The 24,114-nt window shown below is 37.6% G+C and overlaps 1 protein-coding gene across 6 annotated transcripts in view; it reads left to right on the forward strand.

Moving 5' to 3' along the window:
• The window catches only part of ARHGAP21 (Rho GTPase activating protein 21), a 284,877-nt gene that overhangs the window by 236,685 nt on the left and 24,078 nt on the right, over nt 1-24,114 (forward strand). For all 6 annotated transcript variants that reach the window (XM_049881816.1, XM_049881818.1, XM_049881815.1 and 3 more), the window contains 3 exons: nt 2,001-3,894; nt 22,235-22,393; nt 22,535-22,637. In XM_049881816.1, the coding sequence (XP_049737773.1) occupies nt 2,001-3,894; nt 22,235-22,393; nt 22,535-22,637 (2,156 nt within the window). The remainder of the gene's footprint in view (nt 1-2,000; nt 3,895-22,234; nt 22,394-22,534; nt 22,638-24,114) is intronic.

A 24,114-nucleotide genomic window follows, 5' to 3' on the forward strand; every position in this document is an offset into this window, starting at 1 on the left:
ATTACCCTGGAAGTAGTCTTTTTTATATCTATTCAGCAGTTATTTTCATAAGCTATTAAAACAGTACAAAAGGTGCAGTGTTGAAGGGTCCTAATTTTTTTTTTTTGAAACCTGTTTAATAAAACAATCTTTCTTTTTTACAAATCCTAAGTGTAAAGGCAGCTGCAGTCAGCTGACAGCTTGTGGTTATGCTCTGATTTCCAGGGGAAAGAGGAGGTTGTACTATTTTAAATGCATAATAGAGTGTTCCTTTCGTCATCTGGAAGCAGAGATGGAAGAAGCTCAGGGGAAATGAGAGACATCAATGTTGCTCTTGTGGAAGGGAAGCTTCGTAGCACATTATTGGGCAGTAGTGCCTATCGAAGAAAATATCTGTTAGGAATGCATGTCACCAGATATATTTTGCTTTCAAGAATGGCAGACAAATCAAATAACAACCAGATAAAAGCCTGAGAAAAAGATGCTTAGAAGGATACTGAAGTTATTCTTTATGCTTCACTGCCCTTTACCTCTCTTGGTACCTTCCGGAGAAATCAGTATAGATGTATTTTTAGCTTTCTGTTTCCAGCATCAATCTGACAACATGATTTTGTCTTCATATCAGTAAGCAGCTTCTACTATGTTTTCCTATTTCCCGTTAGCTACAGTTTACAAAGGATGTCACAGCCCTGGTAAGAAATACACAGTAGCCATTTCCTTGCTTTTTAAGTCATGTTTTGTAGAGATTTGTAACAAGCCAATTTATTAAAACCGTAAGTTTTCTTAAAGAAATCTTTCAGAGTGTTAATCCTACTGATTTGCAGAGTGTGCTTGTGAGGTATGGTTTTCCTTTTTCCATCTTTGGTTTTCTTTTGCATCTTGTATTTCAGTGTTAAAGCATAATGCGTACTGGCATTGGTATTTTTTTTAAGCGTCTTACCCTCTCCCTTTAGCGGTACTTTGCTGTTATATTGTGGCTGTACTTGAGCTTGGCAAGCTAATGCAAAGACAGGCTGGGATGATAGTCTTGAATTAAAGCTTGTTTTGATTTTTTTTTTTTTGATTGGGGAGGGTATGTAATGTGATACCGCACCTAACTGTCTCATGCTGAACCAACGCAGTCCTGTGTTGCATTGATTAGCTATGTTTCGTAGAGTCTCTGTATTTAATTTTAGTTATTTTTTATATTTTTGAAAGTATTGCTAGATAATTTCACAAATAGCTGATGCCTGCGTGCCTGCCTGTTGGTAATAGAGGAATGTCTTATAATAACTAAAATGGACCAAATAAATTAATGTAATATAATTTGGATTAGCTTAATATAAAAGAAATACAAATTATGTAGAGAAAGTTGAATTACCTGTTTTTTCTACTTTTATGCCTTTTGTATATATGCTTAATTTCTCAAATATGTATATTCCTCTCTTATTTTAAATACAAAATATTTAGCATACCTGTTGAAGTGCTTAATTCATCAAAGTGAATTATTTTTAGGCACTCAGTAGTGGTTAATTGACAAGACACTGTTCAATGAATTATATTTAATTTATGATAAAGTAGTACTTAAAATAAAAATGTGTTTGGCTAAGATTTTTAATATTTTCACCTTGTCTCTGGCAAAAGATAAGAATCTTTTTTTTCTGGGATTTATTAGGCAGCCATTTAACCTGTTGACTGCTGAAAATCCTTACTGTATCATAAAGCTTGAACGAGGGGAATTTTAGAAGGAACATGGTTATATCCAATTGGTTGGGGAAAAATTTGGTTTCAGAATTTTGAGAATACAGGTGATTGTAATGTATATTTATTGCAGATTTGATAATTCATTTGATTTCTGTGAGACTAGCTGCTTTCTAAATTTGTGGAGTTCTGTTATGTTGTACTTGCATGCATGCTATAGTGAATGAACATCATTCAGGAACCAGGTAGGGCACAGTAAAGTAACACAGTGAACTATAAGAATGGCAGTTATGTTTCTTTTGGTGACTCTTAAATGACACCTTTTTCTCATTCCCATTCAGGCATATTCCCAAGATGCCTACCTGAAAGGCAATGTAGCCTACAGTGGCAATGCCCGCAATATTCCTGAACCTCCACCAATTTGCTATCCCTGGCTGACATCTGTCCCTTCAGCCATGGCACAGCCAGCTGAAATATCTCCTCCAGAATCTTCATTGGGCAAACAGCAAACCAGTACACCAGTACTGACACAACCTGGCAGGGCCTATAGAATGGAAATACAAGTGCCTCCATCACCAACAGATGTTGCAAAGTCAAACACAGCAGTGTGTGTTTGCAATGAAAGTGTAAGGACTGTCATTGTACCTTCTGAGAAGGTTGTAGATTTGTTATCCAATAGAAACAACCATACAGGTCCTTCACATAGAACTGAAGAAGTGAGGTATGGCGTAAATGAACAGACCCCTTTAAAACCAGTGTCAAGAACTACATCACCATCATCAATTCCCACTGCCCATCTGATTCATCAAACGTCAGGCTCCAGGTTATTGGAGCCTTCTGGAATTTTACTTAAATCTGGAAATTACAGTGGACATTCAGAAGGACTCTCAAGCAATAGGTCTCAAGTTGGGGATTCTCCCTCTGTATCTGTTAATCACTATTCTCCAAATTCCCATCAGCACATAGACTGGAAAAACTATAAAACTTACAAAGAGTATATTGATAACAGACGTTTGCACATAGGTTGTTGGACAATTAAAGAGAGATTAGATAGTTTAAGAGCAGCATCCCAGAGCACACCAGGTTATAACCAGGGGGTACCGAATCGCACTACTTTGCAGGTACGACGCAGAAGCACCTCTCATGACCGAGGGCCCCAGTCTGTTCAGATACGGCAGCGCAGTGTGTCCCAGGAAAGACTGGAGGACCCTGTGCTAATGAAGTATTGTCCCAGGAGTGCATCTCAAGGAGCACTGACATCGCCACCTGTTGGTTTTAGTAATCATAGAACTCGTTCATGGGATTACATTGGGGGACAGGATGAAACCGTAGAAAATGTCAATCCTGAAAGTCAAATCCCTGATTCAAATGGAGAACGAAAACAGACTTATAAATGGAGTGGATTTACTGAACAAGATGATAGACGGGGTATTTATGAAAGACCTAGGCAGCAAGAAATTCATAAATCTTTTCGAGGTTCAAACTTTTCTGTGGCTCCCAGTGTTGTTAATTCTGATAATAGGCGAATAAGTGGCAGAGGAATGGGACCTGTGTCTCAGTTTAAAAAAACTCCACCAGATCTAAAAACACTGCAGTCAAACAGAAATTTTCCAACTACTTGTGGAATGTCACAGGCTCGAGGTATTTCACAAGACAGGTCACCTCTTGTGAAAGTTCGAAGCAATTCTCTGAAAGGGCCTTCTACTTACGTTGCAAAACCGTCATTTAACCAGAGCTCATCTGCTTCTATCAAAGACCAAAGACCAGTAAATCATGTACATCAAAACAGTCTAATTAATCAGCAGACATGGCTAAGAACTGAAAGTGCCCCAGATCACCAAGTGGAGACTGCGAAATCTCCCTCTTTACCGGGGGCTTCTGTTAAACTTGTCCCTCAGATGAGTGAGAACTCAGGCACTTCAGATTTTGAATTATCTGTCAGTCAGAGGAATCAAGATTTAAACGTACAAGAGGCTGAAATTCAGCAATCCGGTGTTTTAGATAATAAAGAAACTGTTGTCCTGAGGGAAAAACCTCCATCTGGTCGCCAAACACCACAGCCTTTGAGGCATCAGTCATACATCCTGGCAGTCAATGACCAAGAGACTGGGTCAGACACTACCTGCTGGTTGCCCAATGACGCGCGCCGAGAGGTCCACATAAAAAGAATGGAGGAAAGGAAGGCCTCAAGTACCAGCCCACCTGGCGATTCCTTGGCTTCCATCCCATTTATAGGTAAGCTTATTTATATTCATGCACTATTCCACTATTGGCTAATGTGACGAATATTTAAGAAATCTTTTAAGAAAAAGTATTATTTCTAGCTCAACAGACATAGAAATCTTACACTGCGATTTTAAAATATTTGTTCTGAATATTATGAGCTGTGCTTCAGTCAGTGCCATAAGCTCCTTAAAATTTATTTTTTTTGTACTGTGGTAAGTATATATGTAACTGTTGCCATTTCTGTATTCTTCACATGTGCAGTTCAGTGACGTTAACTTATGTTCATTATGTGGTTCAACTGTCACCTTTATCTGTTCCCAAATTTTTCCGTTATCTTTTTTTTTTTTAATGTAATACCTTGTAGCACTTAGTACCCATTTTTAGTTTTAATTTTGTTAACACATTTCTGCTGTCTGAGACCAAGGGACCCAGCAAACCAACTTGTACAGAGTTGTTGATTCACCTGGATTAAAAACCAGATGGAACAGTTTTGATAATTAGTCATCAACCTTTCATTTTGACAGGGCCTTTTACTTTCTAAAGCTTGTTGCTTTGTAAATTTAACTTGGGCTGAAAGAAGAGACATCTTCAAATGTCTTAGAATAAATCCTGGAATGAGTTTGGAAAAGTTACTTAAATTACAAGTAGTGTGCCACAATCTGTAATGCCTGTCATGTTTTCTGAGTCTATAGTATGTTCCCGCATACCCCAGGTACATTCTCTACATAGCAGCCAGTGTGATGTTTTAAAAAATGCAAATCATAGCATATCACTATTCTGTTGAGAACCCTTTGATACTTCCCATCTCAGCCAGAATATAACCCCAAATCCTGCTGTGGCCTGCAAGGCCCTGCCTGATCTGCCCCACACCACCATGCCACCTCTGATCTCATCTCCTATTGTAATCTTCCCTGTGCAGTCCTCCTTCAGCCACACTAGCCTCTTTGCTTTCCTGGGACATGCCAGCAGGCTCTGCCTCAGGGCCTTAGCGCTTGCTAGTTCCCCGCCCCAAAACACATTCCACAGATATTTTCACGAGGCTCTTGCCCTGACTTCATGTGGGTCTCTGCTCAAATGTCACCTTATCACAGCAACCTGTTCTGACCAACATAGTTAAAACAGACGCCCCAAACATACACAGAGCCTGACATTCTCTAGTCCTTTTAGCTGCTTTATTTATCTTCATATCATTTGTTTCCACTGGCCATATATTATATATTTTGTTATATATTTCTCTCCAGAGTTAAAACCTAAGCTACATGAGAGCCAGGGTTTTAGATCTGTTGTTCACATCCATGTCCTTAATGCTTAGAACACTGCCTGAAATGTAGAAGGTACTTCATAAATACTTTTTTGAAATAATAGGTGAATGATAATTTTGAGATAGTGGTTAAATGTATAGCAAAACCAAAAAAAAAAAAAAAAAACCTCGTAATTACCATGTAGTTTTAAGACATACTCTGTTAAGAGGGTTATGATACGTATCCTTAGTATTATCTTCATTTTATAAATGAGAAACTGAAGGTATGTTGTTGTGGCTGCCATCAAGTTGGTCCCTGACTCATGGTAATCCCGTACACAATGGGATCAGACCATTGTGATTCACAGAGAGGTTAAAAAATTCTCCTAGTATCACAGGGAAATAAGTGGTAAACCCACAGTTAATAAGTGGTAGAGACAGAGAGTCTGGTTTCCCTCAGGTAACCTCGTCACAATGCAGGATTCCAGAGGGTGCCGTCTCTGTCGGACACGTTGGAGAGTGCCTCTAGAGTTGTGCACCGCAGTGGTCTGGCTTTGAGACAAACCTCTTATTCACTGTGATACCCAAAAGATTTATGGAAAGAGTTTTCCATAATTTTATAATATCATTTGCTTCTCTTTTCTAAAGAAACTTTTTAAGCTATTGAGCTATTCTACTGTCAGTTGACACTATCAGAATCAGCTTTTTTTTAAGTTCCATGTAACTTATATCTGTTTTAAATTTGATATATTCAAGTTGTAAACATTGTGAGGAATCAGACCCTACACTGTACTCATATTCATATTTGTACTCTTAAGGCCAAGCTCAGAGAAGAGTAGAATTTCTCCTGTAGAAGGAACCTTACACATCACCCAGATGTTTTAAAGAAAATAACTGAGGACAAATGATTGTTTTAAGATTTTTTAAAATGTGTATATATTAAAAAGTCCTACAACCTGTAGCTGTATTTCATAGGTCTGTGAGATCCTATCACAACAATGGCATCATATTTTCTTCCTATTTAACAGTATAATCAGATTATATTGGAGAAGTAAAAAAAATGTGCTGATTTTATATGTTAATATTTCTTTCTAGTTACTATAAGGTACAGGAGTAAACCAAAGAGTCAATTTTGTTACTAAAGAGAGGGCTTTGGCTAAAACGTAAAATAAAAATCTATATAATTCTGTATGTAACGATTTAGAAAAATGATGAAAATAAACCATTTTGTTTATTTGTTAAGAGAAATGCTCACTAATTGGTTCTGATCATATTCTACTCTAAGTACTTATTAGAGTCTCCTTCATAGTTCCCTAGTGAACAGTATCTCTGTTTTAAGAAACATGGCTTTTAAAAAGTCACGCAGCATAGAAATGTCATTATAGTCCATTTATTTCCTGTATGTCTCCTAGAGCCTTAATATATAGCGTGTGATTACTGTGGTATATCAGTTACACAGCACTAGGGGATAAAAAAAAAAAAAAAAGAGGATAAAAAAAAAAAAAGAGGATAGGGTGGTATAAAGAATTGAGATGATAACACGGAATTTGTAAAACTGCATTTCCATATGTGAATGTTGTCCATAGATGTCTTAAAAGTTTCTGAGCCTTGAGGTGGAACAATACTGTGCCTCCCAAGATTTACAGAATTTTCATGGCTTTTATAAAATAGGATATCTTAGACAATGTGTTTGAGGTGAAGGCATTGAAAAGAATTTCAGTATTTATCTGGTTCTTAGAGCACAACATCGGAAGTATACTTTATTTTGCTTAGTATACTTTGTACTGTAAAAAGCTTTTAAAAATCCTTTGTTGTAACCTTGAAGTCTAAAAAATGCTTGTTAGTCTGCTCTAGAGACTCATTAAATATATAAATACTTGAACAATAAAAGAACTGTCAGCATTTCATTAAGTGTATGTTCCAAAATGTACTATTGAAATTCTTTCATGGTTAGGCTTTAAATTTTTATCTGACCCATAAAGGTTTCTCTTTTCATCTAGTTATTTAAAATACATATTTTAGAGAATGCAGAATGGATGCCAGCTTTGAAATTGAGTAAAAGAGGCTATTTGCAGTGTTTCCCTAAGTATATCCCAAGAAGACTAATTCCATTAGATTGCCGTAAGTGTTATTAAGGAACGGAAATTCAGTGATCAAATAAACTGAGAAATACTAGGCTTATTAAATAGTTAAACAAGTTTTGTTTGTCTTTACCATTGGATTTCTCAGAATCATTAATGTGATACTATTTATTGTGATGGAAACCCTGATGCTGTAGTGGTTAAGAGCTGTGGTTGCTAACCAAAAGGTCGGTAGTTCGAATCTACCAGGCACTCCTTGGAAACACTGTGGGGGTAGTTCTACTCTGTCCTGTAGGGTCGTTATGAGTCAGAATCGACTTGACAACAACGGGTTTGGTTTGGTGGTATATATTGTGAATTTTCTGGGCAGGATATAATACAATTTTTCTCAAAAGTATTTGACCCTGACACCTTTTATTTAGAGTGTCTCATGGATTTACTATACCATAAAACACACTTCCGGGATGTTAATCTGTACTCTATGTTATTTTATGGAACATTTAAATTAAACGGAAAAAGAAGAAATTAAAGTTTGTTTTTGTATCATCACACCCCAAAATTTTATGCTTTGTAATCTTAAAAATTATTTGTTATTCGAAAACTTTATAGACCAATGCAAATAAATTAACTTCCTTAGCTTTATTCCCAAAATATCAGAGAATGGAGACAATTTGTTTTGTTAGTTAACTATAATACACATCGTACCAGGCGCTCCTTGGAAACCCTACGGGGGCAGTTCTACTCTGTCCTACAGGGTCGCTCTAGGGTTGCTGTGAATTGGAATCAACTTGTCATCCATGGGTTTGGTGGTTTTTTGTTTTTTGGTTCTAATACAGAGATAATAATGTGTCATATAGAAAGAAAATATTCCTACATGCCTATACCATCTAGTATTTCTCTTGTGTCACAAAGATTTAGAAAAATGAAGAAAATAAGCCATTTTGTTTGTTTTTAAATTAGGAATATTAGTTATAAACAGTATTTTGTTTATTCCCTCTACGCCCACTAACCCATTGCTGTCGAGTCAATTCTGACTCATGGTGACCCTATAGGACAGAGCAGAGCTGCTCCCTAGGGTTTCCAAGGAGCACCTGGTGGATTCCAGCTGTCGACCTTTTGGCTAGCAGCCGTAGCACTTAACCACGATGCCACCAGGGCTTCCTCCCTCTATACACACACACTTCATAATGCTTCATAATACATCCTGAAGATATATATATTTTTTTTTTTAATTAACACAAAACACAAAATGATTTACTATTCATAAGTAATTTGGCTGTTAGTAACAGGCATTAAGGAACCCCTGGGTGGTACAAATCATTAAGTACTGTACTCCTAGCTGAAAGGTTGCCAGTTTGTACCCACCCAGAGGTACCTCAGAAGACTGGCCTGGCGATCTGCTTCCGAAAGGTCACAGCCATAAAAACCCTATGGAGCAAGTTCTACTCTGCACACATGGGTCGTGAGTCAGAATCGACTTGACAGCAACTAACAAAAACAACAGGCATTAAAATTTATTCTACAATCCTGACTTTCTACATTTTCTTAATTTATACTACTCTTATCAGTTGGAATCAACTTGATGGCAACAGGTTTGGTTTTTTTGTTTGGTATAAATATTAATATAAGAAACCATGGTTGTATTACCCATAACCAAGACTTAATCTCAAATTTATTTTTCCCCTCCTTCTGCATGTTTCTGATTCTCCTCCTTATTCTTCTCACCCCAAAGTTGACCAGTATGGGTATGCTTTGGTAATTTTAGTGTTGCCATAAGTAAAATTGAATTAGATTGGCACAGTCTTAGTGGCACTACCATTTCAAACCAGCTTAGAAGTTTTAAAGCATATAAGATATAGCTAGATTACAATGTCTATACAGATGAATTTAGCTGTCTGAAATTTACCCAGAGGGAATGGGTGACTATCACCATACACCTATCTATCTTCTCCCTTTGGGAGCTTTAGTCTCTGATGCCAACAGTAATATCATAGGATGATGCAATGAGCATCTATCTCAGTCCCTCTTTTATACTAACAGACACTAAGTCCTTCTGTCAAGCAAATACTCTATTTATAAACACAATATTTATACTCTTGCTTGCTGCATAAAAAGGGAATAGAATTTAAGGTTAAGCCTCTTAAAGATTAGTGAAATTGGTGGCCTGACATTTATTAAATTCTTTTTAAGTAAATGTGAGATTTCTTGAAATCATACTTTCAGCATTTGTCAGGTTGCAAGCTGGGTCATTTTTCAAATACAAATTCATGTGTGTACTCACACTCACATATACACACACCTAAGTTAACTAATCTGATCTGTGGGTCTGCAAAAACTGAGCAAAGTAATTATAACCCATTACATGTGGCAAATCAAAAAGTTATGCTTCCACTTGCCATCTTTAAACTTAGAGCACTGGTGTCTTACTTACCTGTTCCTGCAGTGACAGAAGTACTGCAAGTGGGTGGCTTTAACAAACAAATTTATTTTCTCATGGTTTAGAAGGCTAGAAGTTTGAATTCAGGATGCTGGCTCTAGGGGAAGGCTTTCTGTCTCTGTCAGCTCTGGAGGAAGGAAGGTGCTTGTCTCTTCAGCTTCTATTCCTTGTCTCCCTGGTGATCTTCATGTGGCATGGCTTTTATCTTTCCCCATCTCTCCTTCTTCACTTGTTTGTTTAATCTCTTTTATATCTCAAAAAAGAGATAGACATAAGACACATCTTACATAAATACTGTCTTATTAACATAACAAAGAAAACCCATTCCCAAATGGGATTATAATCACAGGTATAGAGGTTAGGATTTATAACACGTATTTTGGAAGGGACAGAATTCAATCCATAATATTCTACCCTTTGCCCCATTCCCACAGATTTATGTCCTTCCTACATGCAAAACACATTCACCCCATCACATCATCCCAGACCCACCAGAAGTCTTAAATCAACTCCAAGTCCAAAATCTCATCTTCCAAATCATCTAAATCAAATATGGGTAAGACTTTCGACATATTCCATCCTGGGACAAAAATCCTCTTCATCTGTGAAATCTAGAATACAAGTTATCCGCTTCCATAGTACAAAGTTGGAATAGGCACAAGGTAGACATTTTCATTACAAATGGGAGAAATTCTAGCGAAAGAAAGGGTAAGGGATCAAGGCTGTGACCTAAATAAGGGTTTTGCATCCCTTTTTTTTTTTTAATCCCACCCTTTAATATAAGCTAATCTTGCCTCATTAAGCACAGGCAAAGATTAGGATTTATAACACATAGGAAAATTAGATCACAGAATAGAAGACAACCATACAGTACTGGGAATTGTGGCCTAGTCAAGTTGACACATATTGTGGAGTGACACAATTTCATCTATAACAGCAGGTATCCCCCACTTTTTGAAAGTTTGCTTTACACCACTTCACTTTTTTAAATAATTTTTATTGTGCTTTAAGTGAAAGTTTGCAAATCAAGTCAGTCTCTCACATAAAAACCTATATACACCTTGCTACACACTCCCAATTACTCTCCCCCTAGTGAGACAGCCTGCTCTCTCCCTCCACTCTCTCTTTTTGTGTCCTTTTCGCCAGCTTCTAACCCCCTTCACCCTCTCATCTCCCCTCCAGGCAGGAGATGCCAACAGAGTCTCAAGTGTCCACCTGATCCAAGAAGCTCACTCCTCACCAGCATCTCTCTCCAACCCATTGTCCAGTCCAATCCATGTCTGAAGAGTTGGCTTTGGGAATGGTTCCTGTCCTGGGCCAAAAGACGGTCTGGGGGCCATAACCACTGGGGTCCTTCTAGTCTCATTCAGACCATTAACTCTGGTTGTATGAGAATTTGGGATCTGCATCCCATTGCTCTCCTGCTCCCTCAGGGGTTCTCTGTTGTGTTCCCTGTCAGGGCAGTCATAGGTTGTAGCCGGGCACCATCTAGTTCTTCTGGTCTCAGTATGATGTAGTCGCTGGTTCATGTGGCCCTTTCTGTCTCTTGGGCTCGTAATTACCTTGTGTCCTTGGTGTTCTTCATTCTCCTTTGATCCAGGTGGGTTGAGACCAATTGATGCATCTTAGATGGCTGCTTGCTAGTGTTTAAGACCCCAGACGCCACTCCTCAAAGTGGGATCCACAGTGTTTTCTTAATAGATTTTATTATGCCAATTGACTTAGATATCCCCTGAAACCATGGTCCCCAGACCCCTGCCCCTGCTATGCTGGCCTTCAAAGCATTCAGTTTCTTCAGGAAACTTCTTTGCTTTTGGTTTAGTCCAATTGTGCTGACCTCCCCTGTATTGTGTGCTGTCTTTCCCTCACCTAAAGTAGTTCTTATCTACTGTCTAATTAGTGAATGCCCCTCTCCCACCCTCCCTCCCTCCCCTCCTCGTAACCACGAAAGAATGCTTTCTTCTCAGTTTAAACTATTTCTCAAATCTTAGAATAGTGGTCTTATACAATATTTGTCCTTTTGCAACTGACTAATTTCACTTAGCAAAATGCCTTCCAGGTTCCTCCATGTCATGAAATGTTTCACAGATTCATCACTGTTCTTTATCAATGCATAGTATTCCATTGTGTGAATATACCATAATTTATTTATCCATCCATCCATTGATGGGCACCTTGGTTGCTTCCATGCTTTTGCTATTGTAAACAGTGCTGCGATAAACATGGGTGTGCATATATCTGTTCATGTAAAGGCTCTTATTTCTGTAGGATATATTCCAAGGAGTGGAATTGCTAGATCGTGTGGTAGTTCTATTTCTAGCTTTTTAAGGAAGCACCAAATCGATTTCCAAAGTGGTTGTACCATTTTACATTCCTACCAGCAGTGTATAAGTGTTCCAGTCTCTCCACGACCTCTCCAACATTTATTATTTTGTGTTTTTTGGATTAATGCCAGCCTTGTTGGAGTGAGATGAAATCTCATTGTAGTTCTCACCTGCATTTCTCTAATGGCTAATGATCGTGAACATTTCCTCATGTATGTTAGCTACCTGAATGTCTTCTTTAGTGAAGTGTCTATTCATATCTTTTGCCCATTTTTTAATTGGGTTGTCTTTTTGTAGTTCAGTTTTTGCAGTATCATGTAGATTTTAGAGATCAGGTGCTGATCAGAAATGTCATAGCTAAAAACTTTTTCCCAGTCTGTAGGTAGTCTTTTTACTCTTTTGGTGAAGTCTTTGGATGAGCATAGGTGTTTGATTTTTAGGAGCCCCCAGTTATCTAGTTTTTCTTCTACATTCCTTATAATGTTTTGTATACTGTTTATGCCATGTATTAGGGTGCACTGGGTAACATTGTCCCTATTTTTTTTCCATGATCTGTATCATTTTAGATTTTATATTTAGGTCTTTGATCCAGTTTGAGTTAGTTTTTGTGCATGGAGTGAGGTATGGGTCTTGTTTCATTTTTTTGCAGATGGATATCCAGTTTTTCAATGGGATCCAGTTATTCTAGCACCATTTGTTAAAAAGACTGTCTTTTCCCCATTTAACTGCTTTGGGGCCTTTGTCAAATATCAACTGCTCATATGTGGATGGATTTATGTCTGGATTCTCAATTCTGTTCCATTGGTCCATGTATCTGTTGTTGTATCAGTACCAGGCTATTTTGACTACTGTGGCGGTATAATAAGTTCTAAAATCAGGTAGAGCAAGGCCTCCCACTTTCTTCTTCTTTTTCAGTAATGCCTTATTTATCCAGGGCCTCTTTCCTTTTCGTATGAAATTGGTGATTTGTTTCTCCATCGCATTAAAGAATGTCCTTGGGATTTTGATCGGAATTGCATTAAATATATAGATTGCCTTTGGAAGAATAGACATTTTTATAATGTTAAGTCTTCCTATCCAAGAGCAAGGAATGTTCTTCCACTTACGTGAGTCTCTTTTGGTTTCTTGCAGAAGTATACTGTAGTTTTCTTTGTATAAGTCTTTTACATCTCTGGTAAGATTTATTCCCAAGTATTTTATCTTTTGGGGGGCTACTGTAAATGGCATTGATTTGGTGATTTCTTCTTCAATGTTCTTTTTGTTGGTATAGAGAAATCCAACTGATTTTTGTATGTTTATCTTGTATCCCAACACTCTGCTGAACTCCTATTAGTTTCAGTAGTTTTCTTGAGGATTCCTTAGGGTTTTCTGTGTATAAGATCGTGTCATCTGCAAATAGAGATACTTTTGCTTCTTCCTTGCCAGTCTGGATGCCCTTTATTTCTTTAGCCTAATTTCTCTAGCTAGGACTTCCAGCACAGTGTTGAATAAGAGTGGTGGTAAAGGACATGCTTGTCTAGTTCCTGATCTCAGTGGGAATGTTTTCAGGCTCTCTCCATTTAGGGTGATGTTGGCTGTTGGCTTTGTATAAATGCGTTTCAATATATTGAGAAATTTTCCTTCTATTCCTATTTTGCTGAGAGTTTTTGTCATGAATGTTGAACTTTGTCAAATGCCTTTTCTGCATCAGTTGATAAAATTTTGTGATTCTTGTCTTTTGTTTTATTTATGTGGTGGATTACATTGACTGTCTTTCTAGTGTTTAATCATCCCTGCATACCTGGTATGAATCCGACTTGGTCATGGTGAATTATTTTTTTGATATGTTGTTGAATTCTGTTGGCTCGAATTTTGTTGAGGATTTTTGCATCTACATTGATGAGGGATATAGGTCTGTAATTTTCTTTTCTTGTGGTGTCTTTACCTGGTTTTGGTATCAGGGATATGCTGGCTTCATAGAATGAGTTTGGTAGTATTCCGTGCTTTTCTATGCTCTGAAATACCTTTAGCAGTAGTGGTGTTAACTCTTCTCTGAAAGTTTGGTAGAACTCTGCAGTGAAGCTGTCCGGACCAGGGCTTTTTTTTGTTGGGAGTTTTTTGATTACCTTTTCAATCTCTTCTTTTGTTATGGGTCTATTTAGTTGTTCTACCTCTGTTTGTGTTCGTTTAGGTAGATAGTGTGTTTCTAGGAATTCATCCATTTCTTCTAGGTTTTCAAATTTGTTTGAGTATGGTTTTTCATAGTAATCTGATATGATTCTTTTAATTTCAGCTGGGTCTGTTGTAATATCACCCATCTCACTTCTTATTTGGGTTTTTTGCTTCCTCTCCTGTTTTTCTTTTGTCAGTTTGGCCAGTGGTTTATCAATTTTGTTGATTTTTTTCTAAAAACCAGCTTTTGATCTTGTTAATTCTTTCAATTGTCTTTCTGTTTTCTATTTCATTTAGTTCAGCTCTAATTTTTATTATTTGTTTTCTTCTGGTGCCTGAGGGTTTCTTTTGTTGCTCTCTTTCTATTTGTTCAAGTTGTAGGGGTAACACCACTTCACTTTTACGAAAGACCTACAGTAGTTCCTATTTTAGCTAACTGAAAGAAATCCAAAGAGAATTGTCACTTTTATGAAAAAAGCTAAGAGCAGAAAGAGCATTCAGCGTTTGTTTAGTAGTGAGCCATTAAAGAGGCAACACACCCTGAGCATTGAGAGTGATGTCACCAAGCTCCTTCCCTGGGAACTATACTCAGCATCTCAGCTTTTACTATACCAAAAAAACCAAACCCAGTGCCGTCGAGTCAATTCCCACTCATAGCGACCCTATAGGACAGAGTAGAACCACCCCATAGAGTTTCCAAGGAGCGCCTGGCAGATTTGAACTGCCGACCCTTTGGTTCACAGATGTAGCACTTAACCACTACACCACCAGGGTTTCTGCTTTTAGTATATGTTAGTGTTTTCTGGTGTTATTTTAGGTCTTATGTGTTATTTGGTAGGTTACTTTTTGGGTCTGGGAATGCTCAAATTTTTTTCCCATATGAGTTAATGATAATTGCTTTTTCACTTTATGCCATTCCATCTTTCGAAAGGTTTCATAGGAATGCTCTGTCTTCTGATAGCAGGGAAAACCTGTGTTGACCATAGTATTGCACACATTCCCAATTCTGCTTTCATTTAATCATCTGCCTCTCAACTACTATAACAACAGTTCCTCTTAGATTTACAACTCCATTCCCTTTAATTCAGCATGAACTGCCATATGATTTTGGGAAAACTATTATTCGAAATTCTCCCCCGTCTAATCTTTTTTTTAAATCTATGTAGTAGGAAGGTACAGAATTAAATTTTTGGTTATTGAAATAACCAAATCTCAAAATGCCTTTCATGAAGCAAAATATTAATTTAAATGTGTGTTTATTGAACTGATCATTAAGGAAGCTCGGTCTTAATTTAAAAATTTAAATCCAACTATGATGAGTTGAATTATTATTATAAAAAATGAGTATATTTCTGGGGAAGCCAGCACAGTTTGTACAAGACAAGCTCATGTAAACTCCATAGACATATCCAAACTCCCTGAGGGACTGAATTACTGGACTGAGGGCTGTGGGGACCATGGCCTCAGGGAACATCTAGCTCAATTGCCATAACATAGTTTATAAAGAAAATGTTCTACATTCTACTTTGGTGAGTAGCGTCCGGGGTCTTAAAAGCCTGTGAGCGGCCATCTAAGATATTCCACAGCCCTCACCCCTTCGGGAGCAAGAGAGAATGAAGAAAACTAAAGGTACAAGGGAAAGATTAGTCCAAAGGACTAATGGACCACAACGACCACAGCCTCCACCAGACCGAATCCAGTACAACTAGATGGTGCCCAGCTTCCACCATTGACTGCTCTGACAGGGATCACAAAAGAGGGTCTTAGACAGAATGCAGAAAAATGTAGAAGAAAATTCCAACTCACAAAAAAAACCCAGACTTACTGGCCTGACAGAGACTGGAGAAACCCTGAGAGTATGGCCCTAGACACCCTTTTAGCTCAGTAATGAAGTCACACTTGAGGTTCACTCTTCAGCCAAAGATTAGACAGGCCCATAAAACAAAATGAGACTAAAGGAGCACACCAGCCCAGGGGCAAGGACAAGAAGGCAGGAGGGGACAGGAAAGCTGGTAATAGGGAACCCAAGGTGGAGAAGGGAGAGTGTTGACATGTCATGGGGCTGGTAATCAGTGTCACAAAACAGCATGTGTACTAACCTTTTAATGAGAAGCTAGCTTGTTCTATAAGCCTTCATCTAAAGTACAATAATAAAAGAAAAAAGAAAAAAAAGGAGCTCAGAACTGGGGAAAAAACAGGAATTCCAGAACTTTTTAATCTGATATTCATGATGTTCAGTTATCAGTATTAATGGGATTAGCTAAAATTTGCCTAGGGAGTTTGAATTTTTTAGAATGACTATTGAGTGTAACTCAGATTTTAAAACAACAGCAGCAACAACTGTGGTATCGACAAAGATAATTCAGCTTTATGTAACTGCCTGTTCACCTCCTTTGATTTAAAGTATGTATCTCAGTGAGCACCTCCAGCACTGCATCCGTTTGTTGAAACATCTGAATTGGTATTCCAGCAATTCCTGGAGCTTTGTTTTTTCGCCAGTGCCTTCAGTGCAGCTTGGACTTCTCCCTTCAGCACCATCGGTTCTTGAACATATGCTACCTCCTGAAATGGTTGAGCATTGACCAATTCTTTTTGGTACAGTAACTCTGTGTATTCCTACCACCTTCTTTTGATGTTTCCTGCATAGCTCATTTTTTTGCCCATAAATCCTTCGCTATTGCAATTAAATGCTTGAACTTTTTCTTCAGCTCTTTCAGCTTGAGAAATGCCAAGCGTGTTCTTCTCTTTTGGTTTTCTAACTCCAGGTCTTTGCACATTTCATTATAATACTTTGTCTCCTCGAGCCACCCTTTGAAATCTGCCATTCAGCTCTTTTACTTCTTCATTTCTTCATACGCTTTAGCTACTCTATGTTCAAGAGCAAGTTTCAGAGTCTTTTCTGACATCCATTTTGGACTTTTCTTTCTTTCCTGTCTTTTAATGACTTTTTCCATTTTTCGTGTGTGATGTCCTTGAAGTCATCCAACCATTCATGGGGTCTTCAATCATTAGTGTTCAATGGGTCAAGTCTGTTCTTGAGGTGATCTCTAAATTCAGGTGGAATATACTCAAGGCCATACTTTGACTCTTGTGGACTTGTTTTAATTTTCTTCAGCTTCAACTTGAGCTTGCATATGAGCAATAGATGATCTGTTCTGCAGTCAGTCCCTGGCCTTGTTCTGACCGATGATATTGATCTTCTCCGTCATCTTTTTCCACAGGTGTAGTCAGTTTGATTACTGTGTATTCCATCCAGTGAGGTCCAAATGTAGAATCACTGTTTATGTTGTTGAAAAAAGGTATTTGTAATGACAAAGTTGTTGGTCTTGCAAAATGTAATCACAAGTATCATTTCTGTCACCAAGACCATATTTTCCAACTACAGATTCCTCTTTGTTTCAGACTTTGGCATTCCAATCACCAGTAATTATCAATGCATCTTGATTGCTTGTTTGATCAATTTCGTACTGCAGAAGTTGGTAAAAATCTTCAATTCATCTTTGGCGTTAGTGTTTGGTGCATACATTTGAATAATAGTCATATTAACTGGTCTTCCTTGTAGGCATATGGATATTATCCTTTCACAGACAGCATTGTACTTCAGGATATATCTTGAAACGTTCTTTTTGATGATGAACTTGACGCCATTCCTCTTCAATGGATCATTCCCGGCGTACTAGACCATAAGATTGTCTGATTCAGGACAGCCAGTACCAGTCCATTTCAGCTCACTGATGCCTAGGATATTGATGTTTATGTGTTCCATTTTATTTTTGATGACTTCCAGTTTTCCTAGATTCTTACTTAGTACATTCCATGTTCTGATCATTAATGGATGTTTGCAGCTGTTTCTTTTCATTTTTGAGTCATCCCACATCAGCAAATGAAAGTTCTGGAAGCTTGATTTCATCCACGTCATAAAGGTCAACTCTACTTTGAGGAGGCAGCTCTTCCCCAGCCGTATTTTGAGTGTCTTCCAACCTTTTTTTTTTTTTTTTTTCCAACCAGAGGGGCTCATCTTCTGGCACTATATCAGACAGTGTCTGCAGCTATTCGTAAGATTTTCACTGGCCAATTTTTTTTTAGAAGTAGATCACCAGGTCCTTCTTCCTAGTCTGTCTTAGTCTGGAAGCTCTGCTGAAACTGGTTCACCATGGGTGATCCTGATGGTATTTGAAATACCGTTGGCATCACAGCAACATGCAAGCTGCCATAGTACAACAACTGACAGACGAATGCTGGTCACACCAAGCATAGTGGATAAATTTTAAAAAGACCAATAATACCAATTGTTGGTGACAACATGGAAAAACAATCTGTCATGTACTGCTCCTAGATAATACTGAGAAATAGTTTTACAGTTTCGTATAAAGTTATACATCTGCTCTGTGACCTATTAAGACCACTTGTAAGAATTTAGGAAAAATAAAATATATGTCCACAGGAAACACCTCTACAACAATGTTCATAGCAGCTTTAATTATAATATGCACTGTTATCTAGCAGCAATAAATGACAAAGTTTCTCCATATTCCCACCAACAGTTGGTGTTATTAGTCTTTTTAAAAATTTAGCCGTTCTAGTTGACATGACGACAGCTCATCTGTCCATTTGTCGTATTGTGGTGATTCGCATGTTACTGTGTTGCTGGAAGCTATACCATCAGTATTTTAAATTCCAGTAGGGTCACCCATGGTGGACAGGATTCATCGAAGAGGCCTTGAAGCACTTACTGATGAAAATCAAAGACTACAGCCTTCAATATGGATTACACTTCAGCATAAAGAAAACAAAAATCTTCACAACTAGACCAGTTAGCAACATCATGATAAACAGAGAAAAGATTACAGTTGTCAAGGATTTCATTTTACTTGGACCTACAATCAATGCCCATGAAAGCAGCAGTGAGGAAATCAAATGACGTATTACATTGGGCAAATCTTTAGCAAAATACTTCCTTAAAGTGTTAGAAAGCAACAGTGTCACTTTCAGGACTAAGTTATACCTGACCCAAGCCATGGTATTTTCAATTCCCTCATATGCATGGGAAAGCTGGACAATAAGGAAGACCAAAAAAGAGTTGATGCATTTGAATTATGGTGTTGACAAAGAATATTGACTATACCATGGACTGCCAGAGGAACAAACAAATCTGTCTTGAAAGAAGTACAGCCAGAATGCTCCTTAGAAACAAGGATGGCAAGACTTTGTCTCATGTACTTTGGACATGTTATCAGGAGGTATCAGTCCCTGGAGAAGGACATCATGCCTGGTAAAGTAAAGGGTCAGCGAAAGAGAGAAAGACCCCTCAACAAGATGGATTGACACAGTGGCTGCAACAATGGCCTCACTCATTGTTATGGCAACAATTGTGAAGATGGTGCGAGGCCAGGCAGTGTTTCATTCTCTTGTACATAGGATCGCCATGAGTCAGAACCTATTTGACAACACCTTTTTTAACAATAACCTGTATGTCAGAAGACAAATAAAAAGATTTGAATTTCTCTTTAAGACAGAGAATACATTAGCAATAGTTTATCTTACTTTTCCTTAAGGAGAAGGAAAAATGTCAGAGATTTTTAAAACATGCATTTTATTTGAGGTATAGATTGACTTTTTAGGTCATTTGCAGTAAATGTCCTGTCTCGTAGGAGTTGGAACAAAGACAGTTTATTCAATTCCCATATTTTTAGTAAAAAAGATAGATGAATACTGTTGCTATTTTGGAGTTATGTATGTAATTTTATATTAGTCACCATTTCTCCCAGCTCGTGGAAGTTTACCACTTTTTTTTACAATATATGCTTTATCCATCATTGTAATTAATGAGTAAATGATATAGTGTTATGATTGTTGCTGATAGGTGCTGTCCAGTCAGTTCCAACTCATAGAGACCCTATGTACAACAGAACAAGACACTCCCTAGGCCTGCGCCATCCTCACAATTGTTATGTTTGAGCCCATTGTTGCAGCCACTTGTTGAGGGTCTTCCTCTTTTTTTGCTGACCCTTTGCTTTAGCAAGCATGATACGCTACTCCAGGAACTGGTCCCTCTTGATAACATGTCCAAAGTATGTGAGATGAACACTCGCCGTCCTTGCTTTTAAGAAGCATTCTGGCTGTACCTCTTCCAATACAGATTGGTTTGTTCTTTTGGCAGTCCATGGTACAGTCAATATTCTTTGCCAAAGCCATACTTCAAAAGCATCAATTCTTCTTTGGTCTTCCTTGTTCATTGTCCAGCTTTCGCATTAATATGAGGTAGTTGAAAAAACCATGGCTTGGGTCAGGTTCACTTTAGTCTTCAAAGTGACATCTTTGTTTTTTAGCAGATCTCTTGTAGCAGTTTTTCCCAGTGCAATACATCATTTGATTTCTCGGCCGTTGCTTCCATGGGTGTTTGTGGAGTTAACATGCCTTAAATTATTATGCTGTAATCTGGAGAGAGAGTAGGCTCAATTGTTCCCAGTAGAAGTGAAATAAAAAAGCAAAAATTTGTCAAGGAACTGATTATTTTACCATGTCTATGCCAAAAAGCCTGATTTCCCTGAGTTGTATAAAACTATTCTCAAGGATAATTATAAAATATGAACTACATTGTGTACATGCTTCTTTCTAGAGTAATTTTGTCAACTGTGAGAACAATTCCTTAAAACCAAGCTCATTTTACAAAGCGCCTTCTAAACTTGTCATATATTTAGTAATCTTGATTCAAAGAGATAGAAACTTTCAGAGTGTTTCCTATTGCTAAAATGTAAAGAGCTACTTTAAAAAAAATGAAAAACATAGGAAATAAACAAGATAGTCAGGCTTTACTGATGTTAGCCAAGATAGAATCGTTTAATTTTGTAACATTATTAGCCTTCTTGATTAAAATGCTGATCATTGAAATGACAGAGCAATCTTAGAACTTGGTCAAAATTAAAATAGTTTGACCTTTTAAATCAAGGAATCAAAACCCTGTTTCATCATTCTAGTATTTTCTTTAAAGGGCTACATGATGGTTTCTGAGGTTTGGGACATTTAATTTGAAGGATTATAGTTCTGGCATCCTATTAAATTACATCCTTTTGGCCTAAAATATTAGAATGTAAACCACTGATGTTTTAACAAGAGTAAGAATTTTAAACAAAGCTATGTTCACCAATTTGAAAAACTAATAGTTACATAGCAGGACCTCTGGTGTTAGATGGTCTTGGTTCAAATTCTGACCCTGTGACTTTGTAATTGTAGACAAGTTTCTTAATCTGTCTGTGTCTTGGTTTCTTCATATATATAATAGTACTTACTTCATAGGATTTCATAAGTGTTAAGTGGAATAATATATGTAAAATATTTAGAGTGGTACCAGTACCTAGTATGCTCTGTGGTTACTTAGCCACTGGTGGTGTAGTGGTTAAGTGCTACGGCTGCTAACCAAAAGGTCGGTAGTTCGACTCTACCAGACGCTCCTTGAAAACTCTATGGGGCAGTTCTATTCTGTCCTGTAGGGTTGCTATGAGTCAGAATCGACTCGACGGCAGTGGGTTTGGTGTTTTGGGTTATAAGGGCACCAGAACATCTGCTCGAGGGGGCAGACGGGGGTTGCTCCTGGTGAGGGCCCATGCCGGGAAACTTGGTACTTGCTTCTAATTTGCACAAAAGTGCCAGATAGACTAGCACCGACTGGGATAATACGAAACTTCTCCTGGTGGCTTATCGACTGTACTTTCTTGTTTTTCTATGAAAATTGAAGATATGCTGTGTGTGAGGGGTGGGAGTAAGTCTTTCAGTATGGTGCGTGATGATTGTTCTGGTTTGATAGATTCAGTTCTGAATGTCTCTAAATTTTGGTATCTCATCAGTTGGTGAAGAAATTAATTGGCTGGTAAAAGAAGCAACTCGTTTAATTTCTGATACCATATTCTCAGAATTATTGGGAATTACTAGAATATTAACTATATATGTAGATTTTTTAACGGACCGAATATGTCATTTATTGGTCCTATAGCAATGAAGGTTAGAATCTTTACCTGGTTCCTTTAATAATGATTATTGGTTATTAATTTTATTATTGTTATTATTGATAACTAGGTCATTTAACATTCCAATATTTATTTTTCATTTCATCTTACAGATGAACCAACTAGCCCTAGCATTGATCATGATATTGCACATATCCCTGCTTCTGCTGTCATCTCAGCCTCTACCTCTCAAGTACCTTCTATAGCAACGGTTCCTCCCAGCCTCACAACATCAGCCCCTTTAATCCGACGTCAGCTCTCACATGACCATGGTATGTTTGCATGAATGTTATGTAAACTGTATCTCATTCTCAGTATTCCATTTAGATTAGTGTGATTCACTGTAATCTTCTCGTTATTAAAAGAACCTGGAAACCACTTGTAACTGTCTAAATGCTGACTTATAATTACAGAATCTGTTGGACCTCCCAGCCTGGATGGCCAGCCCAGCTCAAAGACAGAAAGATCAAAATCATATGATGAGGGGTTGGATGATTACAGAGAAGATGCAAAATTGTAAGTCCTATGCATACCATATTAAATATTTGTATATGGGTGTTCAGCATGACTTTGACATGTAAATACTGAATTTAATGATATCTTTTATAATCTCTAACATTATGACATTAGAAATCCAAATTAAAAAAAATAAAATCAAAGTTTTTACATGGTAGCATATTTTATTAAAACTAAAAAATAATAATTAGTTTTTAAAAATCAGTAATACAAAAACCTGTGCTCAGACCAAGAGGCAGTCGTTTAAACAGAACAAGGGGATACTGTGTCATTTAAAGTCAAGAAAGGTGTGTGTCAGGGTTGTATCCTTTCACCATGTTTACTCAATCTGTATGCTGAGCAAATACTCTGAGAAGCTGAACTATATGAAGAAGAATGCAGCATCAAGATTGGAGGAATACTCATAAATAACCTGCAATATGCAGATGACACAGCCTCGCCTGCTCAAAGTGAAGAGGACTTGAAGCACTTACTGATGAAGATCAAAGATGACAGCCTTCAGTATGGATTGTATATACCTCAACATAAAGCAAACAAAAATTCTCACAACTAGACCAATAAGCAACATCATGATAAACAGAGAAAATATTGAAGTTGTCAAGGATTTCATTTTACTTGGATCCACAATCAACACCCATGGAAGCAGCAAAGAAATCAAAAGATATATTGCATTAGGCAAATCTGCTGCAAAAGACCTGTTTAAAGTATTAAGAAGCAAAGATATCACTTTAAGACTAAAGTGCACCTGACTGACCCAAGCCATGAAGTTTTCAGTGGCCTCATATGCATGTGAAAGCTGGACAATGAATAAGGAAGAGCAAAGAAGAATCAATGCCTTTGAATTACGGTGTTGGCAAAGAGTATTGAATATACCATGGAACAAATCTGTCTTGGAAGTACAGCCAGAATGCTCGTTAGAAGCAAGAATGGCGAGACTTTGTTTCACATACTTTGGACATGTTATCAGGAGGGACCATTCCCTGGAGGAGGACATCATCCTTGGTAAAGTGGAGGATCAGCAAAGAAGAGGAAGACCTTCAACAAGATGGATTGACACAGTGGCTGCAACAGTGGGCTCAGGCATAACAACAATTGTGAGAATGGCACAGGACCAGGCAGTGTTTCTTTCTGTGGTACACAGGGTTGCTAAGAGTCGGAACCAACTTGATGGCACCTAACAACAACAATAATACATAAACATGGTACAAAATATATACATATTAAATACTACCTCCCACTTTAGACCTCTAGCCACACAGTTCTACTCTCAGGCGTAACTGTGTTACTGTTTTCTTTTATACAGATAATGTATGCATAAAATCACATACATGCTTCATGTGCTCATATATATATATCTATGATTTTTATAAACAAATGATAGATGTTATACACACTTTTTTGCTTTTTTTCACTTGAACTCATATCTTGGAGAGTATTCAGAGCATATATTTCTGCCTCATTCTTTTCATGATTGTTT

The sequence above is a fragment of the Elephas maximus genome, chromosome 4, assembly GCF_024166365.1.
Source record: "Elephas maximus indicus isolate mEleMax1 chromosome 4, mEleMax1 primary haplotype, whole genome shotgun sequence".
Lineage (NCBI taxonomy): Eukaryota > Metazoa > Chordata > Mammalia > Proboscidea > Elephantidae > Elephas > Elephas maximus.